General features: G+C 45.2%; 1 protein-coding gene across 1 annotated transcript in view; it reads right to left on the bottom strand.

Annotated features, from left to right (window-relative positions):
* Positions 1-976: 976 nt before the first annotated feature.
* PTPRR (protein tyrosine phosphatase receptor type R) overlaps positions 977-15,133 on the bottom strand; it is a 168,813-nt gene continuing 154,656 nt past the window's right edge. The window contains exons 11-14 of the mRNA XM_029597182.1: positions 10,906-11,016; positions 8,936-9,093; positions 8,079-8,192; positions 977-1,894 (exon numbers count right to left, since the gene is read on the bottom strand). Coding sequence (XP_029453042.1) covers positions 1,801-1,894; positions 8,079-8,192; positions 8,936-9,093; positions 10,906-11,016 — 477 coding nt within the window. The 3' untranslated portion in view covers positions 977-1,800. The remainder of the gene's footprint in view (positions 1,895-8,078; positions 8,193-8,935; positions 9,094-10,905; positions 11,017-15,133) is intronic.

Raw genomic sequence — 15,133 nt, 5'->3', positions numbered from 1 at the left:
AAACGCTCTCAGGATAAGCATGGGCAAAAAAAAAAACCTGAGTCCAGCTTGCAGAACAGGCCGCCTGGGGGATGCTTTCTGAACGTGATGAGGAAGTGCAGAGTTAAGTGCCTGTAACTGAGTGCTCATTATAAGCAGGCACCAGGCACGTCTGCTGCTGAAGGTGATTTTTGGTTTCTGCACAATAAACACAGCTGTAAACATGCCAGTTTTGGTAATGATATGTTCTGAGATCCAGTGACAAATCAGCTCCAAGGCCTGATTGGTTTTAAGTGCTGAAGGGCTTGGTATGAAATGACAAATCACACCAGCACTTTATACAATGTACAGTTAATTCAGCTGCCTTACACTGCTGATGGATCTAAAACCCCAAGACTCAAAAGGATACTCAAGCGAAACTACTGACTCATATCGCTTGCAAGACCAGTAGCTGTGCATGTGAGCTGGCCTATCACCAGTTCAAATATTTTAATACTCAAAATTGCATTTTAACACCCTTGCACAGTTTTACAATTTCACCTCCTGTTGCTTTGTGAGTTTAAGACGGTGCCTTTTCCACCCTGCCCTCGTCTTTTCACAGTGAGCTGGTGGTCTGCAGACCTTGTTTCTCGGTCACTGGCTCTGTCTAGTGGCCCTGGTGGGATGGGTGCTGAGGAGTCGGATCCGGCTCTCCGTCTTAGACCAGACACACAAAAAAGTATCACTTTGTTTTTGGTTTTTTTTTTTTAATCAAGTGAAATTTATTGGCAGTAGGAATGAAAGTTAATATCATCATTGAATTAAAAACGCTATAGATATTTTGTGCACACCTTCCTAGCATGTGCTGTACGTAGACAGGACAACCATAAATGAGCCCATGAGCAGCACTGCTGTTCCAGGTCTTCCTGGACTGAGACATGTTACGTCATTTTCCAAGGGCGTACAGATCTTGTACGACGAGACATGCCTGGTAGGCAGCGGACATTTCCAAAAATTGTATCTCACAAAAAACAGGTTTATCTATGTTACAAAGATTTTTTTTTTTTTAAGTAAAATGACTCACAAGATTTACAAATACACTGTCTTTGAGGTCTAGAGTAGAAGCAACTTTTAAAATAATCCACAGCATAGAATAAATACATATACATGGACCAAAAGGGCTATTGTGCTCTGTCACAGCTTTATATGAGCTAAAATAAATACACATGTGACAACTGACAGAAGTACAAAGTACACACTTCCATAAAAAAAATACTAACCGATCCTGAACAGTTTTGAAAACAGGGAACATTTCCTTTAAAAACTCATAAGTGAAAGCTTGCAACATTAGCAGCGAGGATCTTACGTGGGCAAGAAATAATTTACCACACAGTAAGTAATAATAGCACTTAACAGGTACAGTTTTAACACCTGACAGTCCATTCACGAGACAGAGATTTTGCAAACGCTGAAGCATTTATACACGCGATATACATTCCTCCAGTAGAAATTCCACACTTCATTTAACTGTATGGAAGATGATATCATTATAGTAATAAATCCACCTTTCAGACATATATATTTATATATATGCATATGTGTGTGAAATACATACGCCTTCCTTATCAGCACAGTACCCTTTCTATATAATTATTTTTTTTTGAAATTACAATACATTCACTTACAGTAACTGTCCACCTTTCAGACCTCTGTATGTCAAACTGTCCCCCGCTCCTGTCGCCCGGGTTAGCCTTAGGTTCTTGGCACCGCAGTGCACGGTACACCTTGAACAAGCTGCCGGGTAGCTAACAGCCACAAATTGCTCCAGAAGGGCTGCTGCTCTCACTGGACAGCTTCTGCGGAGAGCCGGCTTTCGTAAAGACTCAGCGCGTGGTGCACAAACTCGTACTGCTCGCTCGTCTGGACCATTCCGCCCCTGTACACAAAGAGAGAAAGAGCACAGCATGGCATACTCTCTTTTCACTGGAGGTATTACGTTAGGCCTGGACTCGCCTGCCGCGCATGAACTGGGGCCATAAAAAGTTTGCAAAATTGTATTTGATTTTGTTTTTGGGCGTGTGAGCGCGCGTGTGTGTCTTACCATAATAAAAGGGTAAGCCGACTGTAAGATGATTGCCAGGGATATTTCCAGGAGAAGATCCTAACAGACTGTTTACGTAAAAACACACAAGAAGATGTTTTATCATCCTGGCGCCAAGGATAAAATCACTGTCCCTGGGATGAGAGAGAGAGCAGGTGCCGAAGCCAAAACGCACCCTAACTGAAAAGCAAGGCTGGTGAGGACAAACACTTTGCGCCTGCATGTTTTTGTTAATTGTTCAGCAAATAATTGTTAATTGTTAATTGTTAACTGTTCAATGTAAATCGCCAACGAGGCGACAGTTTTCTTCCTTGTAAACCGGTGTGATATGTATATTATACAGGAACATCCGGTATATAAAATCCAAAAAATAAATATAAATAAATAAGTGTCAAAAGAAAACCCACAAAAGTGTTTTGATAGCGACGAAACCTTTACCAGGCTAACAAAGGCTCAAAGGTGCAAGCAGAATGGCCTGGGTTGTGAATACAGAATGCAAATCTGTGAATACAGAATGCAAATCCCCGGCTACTCATTTACATATCGTCCCAGGAATAAGGAAAAGCAGGAGGAAGGCGCTGAGCTAATGAGCGGTGGAGGTGCTGAGTAGGTGTTAGACCTCAAAGCACAGAGATTTTGAGCAAGGCAAGGACACAGAGTTCACTGCTAAAAACTCTGATTAAATCATAGAAAAACAGAACCGGGTACAGCGACTACAGGTAAGGACTGCTCAGTTCCCGCCCATTTGTATCTGTCATGTCCTTTATCTCCCATCTTCTCCGGGTCATTCGTTCTTTGTTGCTGTTTAAGTCTGGGGGTTTAGACATCGCCCTAAGTTCTTCCGATGTTCTGCAGTACGAAGTGATCCTTTGGGACTGCCACTATTATGCCTTCCATATTGTGTCCACAACCTTGTTTTTTCATGCTACACTAATGCTGCCTTTTCTGAGTGGCACTTGGGGCGTTCAACACACCAAGTAAAGGTGAAATCTATAGATTCATGTCTTACTCACTCTGTGCTTCCTTTATACTGGCAGATCAAATGCTTAACCTAAGGAATGCCATACTGGGTCAGACCAAAGGTCCATCTAACCCAGCATCCTGTCTCTGACAGAGGACATCCAGTAGGATCCCAAAGAATAGGCCCATTCCTTCCTACTCATAACCAGAGATAAGCAGTGGCTTTCCCAAGCCTACCTGGCTAATAGTGGGTTATGGATTTTTCCTCCAGGAATTTGAATAAACCTTTTTAAACCCAGCTATGCTCACTGCGTTCATCACATCCTCTGCCATCAAGATCCACGGTTTAAATGTGCGTTGAGTGAAAAAAAAACGTTCTCCGACTTGCTTCATGGAGTGTCCCCTAGTCCTAGTACTATTGGTTAAGTTACTGCTCCCTGTTTATCTGTCCCAGCCCACCCATGATTTTACAGACCTCTCAGCCATCTCTTCTCCAGGCTGAAGAGCCCTAACCTCTTTAGCCTTTTCTCATAAGGGAACCAGGTTCTTATGGCCTGGATTGGTCACTGTTGGAAACAGGATGCTGGGCTTGATGGACCCTTGGTCTGACCCAGTATGGCATGTTCTTATGTTCTTAACCATTCCATTCCCTTTATCATTCTGGTCACTTTTCTCTGTACCTTTTCTTGTTGCACTTTTATTGAGATGGGGTGGCCAGAACTGCGCACAATACCCAAGGTGCAGTCGCATCATGAAGCAATACAGAGGCATGAGGATAGAAACATAGAAACGATGATGACAGAAAAGGACCAAACGGTCCATCCAATCTGCCCAGCAAGCTTATGGTAGCATCTGCCGCACCACACAAGTCACCCCTATACTTATCAGTTTCCCAGACCATCAAAGTCAGGGTCCTTGTTGGCTGCTGTTTGAGTCCAACTCCCTGTAACCTCTTGCCATTGAAGTATGATATCTTCTGTTTTATTCTCCATTCCTTTCCTAATATCACCTAATATTCTATGTGCTTTTTTCCTTAGGGTTATTCTTACCTGCCTTCTGATTTTCTTTATTGATTCTTGTCTGGTCCTCATGACTGGAAAATCTAATAGGCCTTTGTTGTAGGAGATGATGTAATATGAATTGTCATCTTGTGTTGAGTTCTCTTGGGCCACGTGACACCCGTCACGATTCAATGCAGCATGAAATTGTGCAGTGTTATTTCAAAAGGACGGAGAAATTTAATTTTATAGGTAAATTTGGAATGGTTGCTTCTACTCTTTGTTTGGAGATAAGATTCCCCTCCACTGAAATGTATAACAGCAGTTATAAAAGATTCAGCTCTCAACCCTCTACCTCCGTCTTCAGCTTACGCTCTCAAGTTTATGTTGGCGATACCTTATTATTTATCTTGGGAGTCCCTTCCATGAATTTTCCTTGTGCGTTTACCTTTCTGCCTTGTCCACATCAACCTTCACCACGATTCAAAGATGGAAGTTATTTTAAGCAAAAAGATATTACGTTTGGGAATACCGGGCTAATTTCCATTCCTCTGACTTGCGGCCGTGTCTCGCTCCTCGTCCAAGGCTGAAACACCACGGTCCTTCATTTTTTTCCCTAACCAGCCCTCTCCTCCTTCGATCCTGCCCTTGGAGTGCCCATCCTTCCACAGATTACCCCTACAAATTTCTTTGATTTTATTTTTCCATTCTACCTCATTCTAAGCCTGGCTTCCCTTGCAGCAAGGCATTCTTGTCTTGGGCAGGCAATTTTCCTCCATTCCTGGATTGATTTTTCCTTCCTTTTTATGTTCTGTCTGACACTTTCCTCTTTTCCCTTTGGCCTGTAACGACTTTTATTTCATCCCTTGTAGTGTCTATGCCCTATGCTTCCTGTACTGCCAATGTGTAGCATCGTGGCATATTCTTGTATGAAAGGTAAGGTACCATCTGTATCATTATATTAGGATTATGATTATTATCGTATGCTGTGCGTTTAGTAAAATAATATGTTTGTTGAAAAGTGATATTCTCTCTCTGTTAGGGAAGGGTGAGATGCTTTGAACTTAATAAAGGTCACTTCTAAGCTGAGAGGGTTCGGCGTGGCTTGGATTTCTGAGCTGTACCTAGCTCAGTACATACGCAGCTTGGATCCAATCCTGTGCAAACTTCACTCCAATTTTTGATTTGGGTCTGCTGAATGGGTCAAGGGAGCTTTCTGGGACAGATGTCCGGCTTAACACTGGACTGTCATAAGTGTTGCTGCCAAAAGTCACAGGCAAGAAAGTTGTTTAGATCATGAGAAATCTTTCTGCCCTGTCTCCAATGGCTTTGTGAATCTCTCGTGTCTTTTTCTTAGGGAATCTTATTGCTTTTAATTTTACTAATGCGTGGGAAAGGCATTAAGTAAAAGGCAAGAAAAAAGGTTTCTGCTATCTTATATTAGCTCTCATTAGCTAAAGGCCCCACGCCAGCCCACTAAACCGTTTTGGATTATCGTTCATGCTGCCGCTGAAGCCCAGATACCTCGACCAGGCTGACTGTGAAGAACGTGGTCGCTGGGGTATTGTCACCATATTTCATTCTGTTTGTTCTCCGCAGGTTGAAAAGGTTCACACCCCGAGTGGCTGTTAGATCACACGCACAGAGAGCAGCTTTTCCTGTCTCGCTTTCTAAGCCCTTGCAGTGCATCCTGCCCAACCCATGAGCACAGAAAAAAAAAAAAGGACCACAGTAATTCACTGCAGAACAAAAAGTGCTACTTCACGTTACTTAGATGAACTCCTCTTTATTTATTTTTTTTCAAAGACATTTTCATGTTTTGAGACCAGAAATGCGCACGGCATAAAAAAAATCTGCACTAGGCAACCCCCATGTTACCAAATTTCTGATGGAGTCGCGCCACTTAAATCGCGCCACAACTGCATGAAGCAGGAATGCGCGTTCCAAGGGATTTTACTTCCCTGGCCGCCTCGAGACCGCCTGGGTGCAGTCACATGTGGTAGATCCACAGTGGGCAAGGGACCGCAAGGTCATTTTCAAAGGGAAGCCCCCTCGGGGAGTTTCCTTTTGAAAATCTGGCCGTTTTGCATAATTTGTGCCTGCCTTGAAGCAAATAGAAATGACGCGCCAGAAATTACACGCGTAGATTCAGTCACGTGACCTCGCCACACAGTGCCCCCCCCCCCCACCTGTCTCCAGAGGGGGCCATCGCGAGCACTGTCAGAGCTTGACTGGGAGCACCGGGGGTGAGTTTGAGGGTGGGGTGGGTGAGGTGTGCAGGTGACCGGGGCGGGAGGGGGAGGGGGGAACATGGTTTTAATATGGAGAGATGAAGGTGGGAATGCTGGGCTGGAGGGGGGAAGGAAGGGAGGGGGCTGACACCCCTTTGCAGATTTGTGCTTTGGGTGGGAGGAAGGAAGATCGGGGCAGCTCTCGGCTGTTACAGTCTTGGTCTTTTTATTTAAAAGGTTAATGATGATTTTCAGAGGCTAAGGGGCTGATTTACTTAGCCACAATACTTTATCGCGGGATGGACAAAATATCTTGGGGGGGGGGGGAACACATTTCCGTTCAATACGTGGCCTCTCCTCGAAAAAATATTGCGGCAGTACGGCCATGTGATTTTTCATTGCAGGTCCGTGGCCTTGAAATCACCCCCCCCCCCCCCCAGATTAGCAAATTCCCCCCCTCCCCAGATCTTTTGAAAGTCCCACTGCCTGCAGAGGTGGCACAGACCCCCCTCAAAATAAACAAAATATTGTACAAACGTCCCCAGAATCTGACCCTCCAGTCCGCCCTCCCCCCTCCCCCCAAAAATACGTCTTCCCTGGCGTCTAACAGGCAACATCCCCCCTCCTCTTTACCTAAAAAGGGCAAAGTGGTCTAGGGAGACCCCCCTCGGACCCCCCACATACCCCTAGTGGGCCAGTGGCAAGCTGAAGTTGCCTTCTGGTCGATGCCATTTTCCAAAACGGTGCCACCTGGCCTGTGCCCCTAGCCCATGCCGTGTGCGCTGTAGCCACAGGCGCCTTGGTAAATCTAGAACTAAGTTTAAGTCTGGAGGTGGGCGAATACCCAGCTGAACGGGTAGCCAGGTAGGTTCAGCTGGAACTTCTCCTACAGATAACTGGCTTGCGTCAGTGGGGGAAGTGGGATTTGAACCCTGGGTTTCTCTGGCTCTCAGCCCGTTGCTCTAGGCCGTGCCCGCTCGCCAACTGTTTACTTCTGGGGCAGTTCTCAAACTGCCCTGCAGGGCAACAAAGACTGCGTGGGCACTTTTTACCCGCAGTGGGGGGTGGGGCTTGCGGCAGCTCCCGGGGTGAAAGCCTTCGCTTTCATATTTACCACCCCCAGGTTCCCAACATGCACGTGGTCGCTTTCACTCGCTTCTTCCGCAGGTAGATTTTCGATGGAAAGGCACCTGTGAAGATGTGAGAATGCAGTCTCTCTGCACCTGTACTACCCCCCCCCCCCCCCCCACCCCCCATCTCCTAAACACGTCCCCCGGGAACGCGCTCTCTCACTGCGGCTGAAAGCGCCACGCGCTGCGTAAGAACCCGCGGACTCTGGGCCGCATTGGGGGAGAGGCGGTTTTCTCATCCCTCCGTTAACGCCACGGGGGAAATTGCCCTCCATACAAATGTGAAACACGCAGCTCTCGTTGCCTTATTAGTGAAGCTGACCTATGCAACGTTCATGAAAGGATTTCCTCTAACGTAATCAAATTGATCTTAAAGCAATATTTTTTTTTTGCTGGGTCATCACAGCCTTCCTTCTTACAGCTTCCAGAATGGAAACGACAGTCACACAGGAGAGCGTTTTACCAAACCCTCTTCCTGCAAGAAGCGAGCAGGCATGAAGTATAGATCTACGGTATATGTCAGGCACGCTTGAGGAAAGGAAGCCATAGGAAATGCCCACCAAGGACAAAAATCAACTTGTTGCCTAGCTGTAGTATATTTACTTTCAGTAACTCAGAAAGAGGGGTCATCGGGATTGCTGAATCCCGATTTTACAGTCTTGTAATGAAAGAACAGAAAAATGATAGCATGCAAGCTCACCTATCGACTCGCAGCTGGCAGACAATGCTTAAGGCATCAACAACACCTTCAGCCTTCAACTGATGGCAGCCAATAGTGGTAGCAATGAAACAGCCTGTTCTTCCTATCCCAGCACTGAAAATCAAACACAGAATGAGAAGTGAACCATTCCAGCAGGACAAATGCCTTTTAATGCATTCCTCCAAATGCCAAAGCAAAGACACTGGACACAAAATATAAACAAGGGACATAAGACCTGGGAGACCCGATGCACTAACCTGCAGGATTTCCTGGAGGTTAGAGGAAACTTCGCTGCCCATGCAAATGAGCTGAGTAGCAAAACTGCACACACAGGTTTGCTCCCAAGGTGGCTGAAAAATGACAACTACATCTCGTTGAGGCGTAGTTATGTTTTTGGCGAAAATCAGAGTGCAAAGATGTTTTTGTGTGCCAGGTTTTTGCAGAATTCATAATTAATGATGTGCTTTTCATGCTTCTGCATTGCACGCACCTTATTATTTATGAGTTTAAATAAACTTTAGCGTGCATTGGGCTGCACGTGAAAGTTTACTACGGAGAATGTGCAAAATTTGCAATCTTTTCGCAGGAGGCAATGCGGAAAATGCCAAAATGTTGGTGTTCCTGTGCATGGAGCCCCCATGTTCACAGAAACCCCAGAGAGTTCTGGGATTGGTAGTTCTACTGTTCTTATTTGGAAAGGTAGGACTACAAAAGCCTGACTGCCTTTCAGCAGTTGTCGCAGTGCCAGGACGGGAGCAAAACGTCTCGGGGATTTCTATTATCTGGCCACCCTGCCCTGTAAGGAAGACCATTCGGCACAGCCTCCTCCGTAAGCCCTTTCAGAAGACGGAAGTTACCTGCAGTGCACCACCACAGGTCCCCGAGAAGACGAAGGCTTGGTGTCCTCTTCCACATCCAACATGAGCTGCAGAAGAGGATGGGCGCTGTCTGGGGTTTTGTGGTCAGGCCATGACGTGTACCAGTAATGCTTCACAAGGCGCGACTGGCTTCCTTGCTGAAGAGGAGGAAAGGGGATCACTGTAAATCGGGAGTGATCCTAGTCAGGGCTAAGCAGCATTTAGTCGTACTTCATTAACAATTGCTGTTTTGTGAGAGCGACCCTGATAACCCCAGGTGGGACTCTTCCATATCTGTGAATAACCGGCCCGTGCTTACTCTTTATAGCATCAGCCTGCACGTATAGAATGGCTCTGCCTATAACTCGCTTTCAACTCCCAAGTTGGAAAAACATTTCATAAATAAACAAATGATAAGGACGGTGATGATAATAGAGTTTAGCATAGGTTCAAACAGACAAAGGTCCTGATTCAGTAAGATGTTTTCCCCCATAGACACAGAACGGGAGGTCGGCCTTAATAAATCAGGTTATTTTACAATTAGATACATATACTGAGTCAGAGATATATATCACCACGGCCTATCTACTGAATAATATAGAAAGCCAAGGTACTGACCTATGGTATTTAATGGCAGGTTGCAAGCCCATTTGCGCAAAAGTTTGCTACAGACGCTAATGAGCTCCGAATAATCCGCTGAGGGTAAGTAATTAGGATCCGCGGAATCTAAGTGTTTTAAAAATAAATAAACAAATAAAACCTTGGGGGAAACGTTTCATGCCTGGCCGCAGCCGGGAGCTTTGTGCGTCCCTGGACCTGGCGACGTCCAAATGTGGGCCGGCGTCTGTGAACCAGCGCGCGTGCGCTGAAAGCGAGCCCTCCCCTACTCCCGGCCATGTGTAGCACGAATTGCCTGGTGATCCCCCCCCCCCCCATGCAAAATTAAAATCCCTTGGGGAAGCCCCATCCTTGTGCTCCCCCCCAAATCCATTAAAATGCTCATTTGGGGCATCTCCTGCCCCCCCCCCTTCCTAAATCTTACCCAACGGAAGAGGTGGGGGGGGGGGGTTCCTAGGGGCAGGAGTTTATCCCAGCTCGCTCCTTCCTGATGGCGCCAGCTTCAATATGGCCGAGGCTCACCCTGTCTGCCGGGCGCCATTTTGAAACCCGGGGATCACGCATGCCCCCAAAAGGCCATCCCTTCAATGTGCCATGTGTGCCCCAAATGGGCATTGTAATGGATTTTGGAGCGTAGGGGGGCAGAGCTTGAAGGGATTGGGGACTCGCAAAGGGGCTTTCATTTTACATTTGTGGCCTGCGAGGGATTGGGGTGGGGCAGGGTTTCACATGGGCCATGAGGCCCCTTTACCTGTGCGTGCTGCTGCCCGGCAGGAAAAGTAAGGCCTCTTTGAAGTATGGTTACTTTGTATTTTTGGGAGGGGGCGGAGAAGTCACCCCCGCAGAGCCTTTTTTTTTTTTTTTTTTGCAAAATCCCACGATAACTGCTTTCCATGACTTTGCATCACAGCAGCTCATGATTATTGTGGGCTTACATCGAATTTTGCGCGGGCACAAGTTTACCACTACAAACCCGACTTTTGCAGAATGTTTTCACCAAAGAGCTTTTTGTGCGAAAGAAAAAAAGAAAGCACAAAATGCCTACATTTTAATGCTTTTGCCCATTCTTAGGAAATCTGCACTATTTTTCACGGGAAGAGCCCTTCTGTGAGAAACCTCTGCGGCCTGGTACGCTGCCTCATACGTAGTTTGACAAAACAGCAAGCTCTGGACATAGCGGTAAAAAATGTACTTGAATGCAACTCAGGCACAAGGTAAAGGCTGATATTTTATCCCTGCTGCAAGCTCATGTTTTACCTTTAAAACCCAACCTCCATGCTGCCCGAAACAGGTGACATCCCATCTCAGCGGCACGAGAATGTCATCTCTCCACCCTGGACTCCCATCATTACCTTCAGGGTAAGCTGGCGGACAGTGTAGTAATCACACTCCTTCACGCTGTTGACAAGGACCTCCACTTTCCCGTAAATACCCCTTTTTTCTGGCCAGTACAGCACACATTTCTGAAATAAAAGGAAGGACGTTGAACAATGTTCGCTTCAGATCCAATATGCAACCACTTATTTTACTTTTATGCCAAGACAACGGACTATAAGTAATTCATTTGGCATGCAAGTATCTCATAACCCTGTAATCGTCTCTTGCAGGAACTGCACCGTACACCCCCAGAACAGATCAGGGGAATCTGGAAGGGCACGATACAGTTTCACCCGTTAGACGTACGATTCCTGGGGAAAGCCGGATTCTCTGCAGGTTGTCATAATTCTTCTGCTAACCCAATAAAACGTATTTCAAAGAGAATGCGCATGAGTTTTTCAGAGCACATAGATCCTTTCATTCCCCCACAGATGACGGTGAGACCTACATGATGCAAAAGCTCATGTGTAACACGTGTAGGTCGTTTGTGTATCTGTGCGATGAGGAGTATCAGAGCCTGCACTGGATGCTGAATGTACAACCTACAACCTGGAGATCCTTCAGTCCCTCCTGCTGTACTGCAATCAGGATAAAAGTGTTGTTTAAATAAAATAGTTACATTATGCATTGTTTGTTTATGAATCCGTCTTATGCAAAAGCTAAAGTCAGACTTCAGCTTTGCAAAAAAAGAAAAAAAATCAATTAAGGAGTTTATTCCCATTTTTAGTTTCTACAGTAGTGAAAGCAGGCAGTCCCCAGTTTATGTGACACGAAATGCTAAACAAACAAAGGAACCAGATGCACAAAGCATTTTCCCCATAGGCACAAGATAGGAAAAACCCGTTACTATATCCGACCCAAATGTAAAGCTACTGCTTTCGTATTCTAAAAATGCGAGCCCAGAGCCTCAGAGAAAGAGGTAAGAGTCACAGAGCAGTTTGGTCATTCCTCGACAATCCCTCCGCTGGAGCTTTCCTCTTATTCAAGCTTTCACCAGAAGAGAAGGGAATGGGTTTTGCCGATATTACTGTAACCCACACCAAAAAACCATTCTTTAATACACAGAATCCTAGAATTGAGGCTGTCTATACTTATGTTAAACGTGTCTTAATTTCTGCCTTTCCTGTCCCCAAAATAGCAGCTTTCAGGTATTCTCTGCAAAAAAGAAAGAGTTATATTGCATTTCTGGATAACAATTTAAAAAAGGTTGTTAGAAAAACAGAGTAGTGCAGCTTACCTATCACAAGCAGTATCTGTCTACCTAGACAAAATAGTATTTTATTGGTTTATTCAAAAATTCAAAATGCTTATACTCCACGCCCTTCAATCAGTACAGATTCTTAGTTGAGAACTCCTTCAAGAACTAGTTTGATTGCACACACACATAAACAATTGTCAGCCTAAGCGATCTTCTAGGGCGAAGACTGTCTCGAATTCCCACTTTCTGTTAATCAAAACTCTACTGACCAACCTGATTGTCATTCTCCTAGGATGAGTTACTGCTTGAACAGTGAGACCCATACAAGCTGCAGCTTCAGCTCTCAGTTCTCACTCTGAAGTTACCAACAATGGCAAAAGAAAAAAAAAAAAGTGCATTCAGCCGCCTGCCCGCTATCAGTTGCAAGAGCTGAAGGCCATGCTCCACCCTGAGGGGGTAATTCTTTGTGTAAAGGAATAGGCACCCTGCTCCAGTCAGCCTTGCAGTCATCTTGATAAAGCAGATCCTTTGCTCTCAAGAGCCCCTGGAGTGCGTTTTTCTTGACTCTCCACCAGCTCTTTCACTGGCGGTCAGGACTGGGTGGACAATGACAAGAAATTGTTCATACAAAACAACTCCTAATTAGCGCACCACCTACATTTAGCTAAGACACAATAGTTTATTTTTATGCGCATTCTCTGCTGCCTGGATGCCTGCCAGCTCCATTTAAAACAACTCATGATTAAGAAATGCTATATTGCGTAGATAAAACCCTGTCTCTGGACGGCTGACCCGGTGGCAGTGCTCCGCAGTCATGTGGAGGGGCCTGGGTTTGATTGCTGGCTCTGCTCTCCGGCTCTCCAGGCTGGCTGGATCTGGAGATGCTCTGGAGGCAGCGCTCACATAACCCTAGGGGGAGGGAGTCATTGCGCAATGGCGACACCTAGTGGCTGGATTTGGAGGCTCGTGGTTGCAGGGTGCTGGAAGGAGTCCTGGTACATGGCCCCCGGCCGGGGACTTGTTGGTGCAATGTCTACAGTAAGTTGGGAGGGGATATAAAATAGCGTACAGTGCATGCAGTGGCTAGAATGATATTGACACTATTACCAACATTTAGGGTTCTGTCAGAGAATGATCTTTCATGGGAAAATCTGAAGATGACAACATGTTCAAAGTTAATCATAGGCAGTATGACTTCATGAGCTGAAGGCTTCAAATAAAAACTGTTTGCAATGAAAAAACAACTTCAGAAACCATGTCCTGCTGAGTCACTGCAGTTTATCATGGCGGAAACCTTTAGTTTGCTAAAAGTCTTTGTGAGGACTGCAGAAAGCCTTGTTTCCTGACATTTCAGATGCATTTCCTCTTTTCTCTCTCTCTGTCTTTGAACATGGGTGTTTGATCCTTAGCAAACTTCTCCATCTAGTGTATGCTTCAGTCTCCCATAATCTCAATAGTAGTAACATGAATTTTTACCTTGTTTTCTAGAAGAAACAGGACTGTGAGCTGAAGAGGGTGGATATCTCAATTCACTACTTTTATGTAGGGCGACCGATGATAGCTTCTTTCCTAGGAATCCCATACTGGCTGGGCACCTATAGTTGTGTTCATCTCTGGGAAAGCCCGTGCGAGAAAGGCCATTAAAACCAGACAATAGTAAAGTTGGAATCAACCTCTAAATGAAAGAGAAACCAGGAAGGAAAAACCTTGGTTTCAAGGTCTGCTGGATTACTTATGTAGAGTTCCTGTTAGTCTCCTACTAAAGGTAGGTAAAGAATATACCAAATGGTGTGGGGGGAGACATAGGGATATCTTCATGGGTTTACGGCTCCTCCATGTGGAAGCTGGTGAATGGTAGGTCCCTCTGGCACTTGGAGCCAGTGCGCCATTTCACCTTGTGGATTCCTTTTTGCTTTTGCAGAGGCAGCATGTCCCTGTGATGTTTTCCAATTTTTCTATGGACTGACTTCTGTCTTCATGGAGCCCATTATTTGGATGGGAGTTTCCGTCCACTCTCCCAATCCACCGTTAAGTCTTTAATTAATTTATTTAATTTGCAATGCCCAACTACTTGGGACTCAATTAACCTTTACTCTGCTATGAAATGGGAGAGATTCACTTCACACAAGATGGATCTGAGATCATCGAGATCCAAGGAGAGGATGACCTCCAACCATCCTGCGAGTTAGAGGTAGGAGAAAGGGGAGAGAAGACGGACCACCTAAATGGGTCCCTTAATATCAAATAACTTACAAGAATTACATCAACTCCTTTAAGGAGGATTGTAAGAAGTCACAAATTTACTAAGAGCATTTGTAACAACTTGAAACTGAAGTATACAGCTGTAAAGAACGATATTTCATCAAGTGCATCTTATCAGTAAAGAGAAATGGAAACCACGGAAAACTCTCAAGTTTTGCAACTGTATTGACTATCTATGCTGTGATCATCACCTCTGTATAAAATACACAGAATTGGGACTTAAAACTAAGCAGTGTGAAGGGTCTTGCAAGTAAAATTCCTCCCTGCACGGGAAATCCTGTAAATAACATCCAAAGACTTAATCCTCATGTTCCATCTAAAATATAACGTTGAGATATGGCCTCTGGAACTGTTATCTGGGTTCAACCATCACAGGGTTTACACTTAGAGAAATCTGTATCAAGTAGAGCTGGCGTGAAGGGGTCCATGGTAACGTACACCAATCTGCCAGGATCAGATACAGCTAAGTTGTATCTTAGGTCAGGAGAGGTTTGGATGCCCTTCTCACAACCCTTCTTGACGAATCCCAACTTAAACTTCCTATGGTTTATTATACTGAGGATTTCCTCAAAAGAAAAGATGAAAAACTGCCAGATGATATAGTGTATTTAGATTTTCAGAAGGCATTTGACAAAGTCCCTCATGAAAGAATCCTCAGGAAATTGGGAGGTCATGGGATCAGAGGCAGTGTCCTATTGTGGATTGGGAACTGGATTTTAAAAGACAGGAAACCGACAGTAGGA

The sequence above is a fragment of the Rhinatrema bivittatum genome, chromosome 4 (assembly GCF_901001135.1).
Source record: "Rhinatrema bivittatum chromosome 4, aRhiBiv1.1, whole genome shotgun sequence".
Lineage (NCBI taxonomy): Eukaryota > Metazoa > Chordata > Amphibia > Gymnophiona > Rhinatrematidae > Rhinatrema > Rhinatrema bivittatum.
Note: the sequence above shows the minus strand (reverse complement) of the source record. Positions and strands in the feature narration are given on the sequence as shown.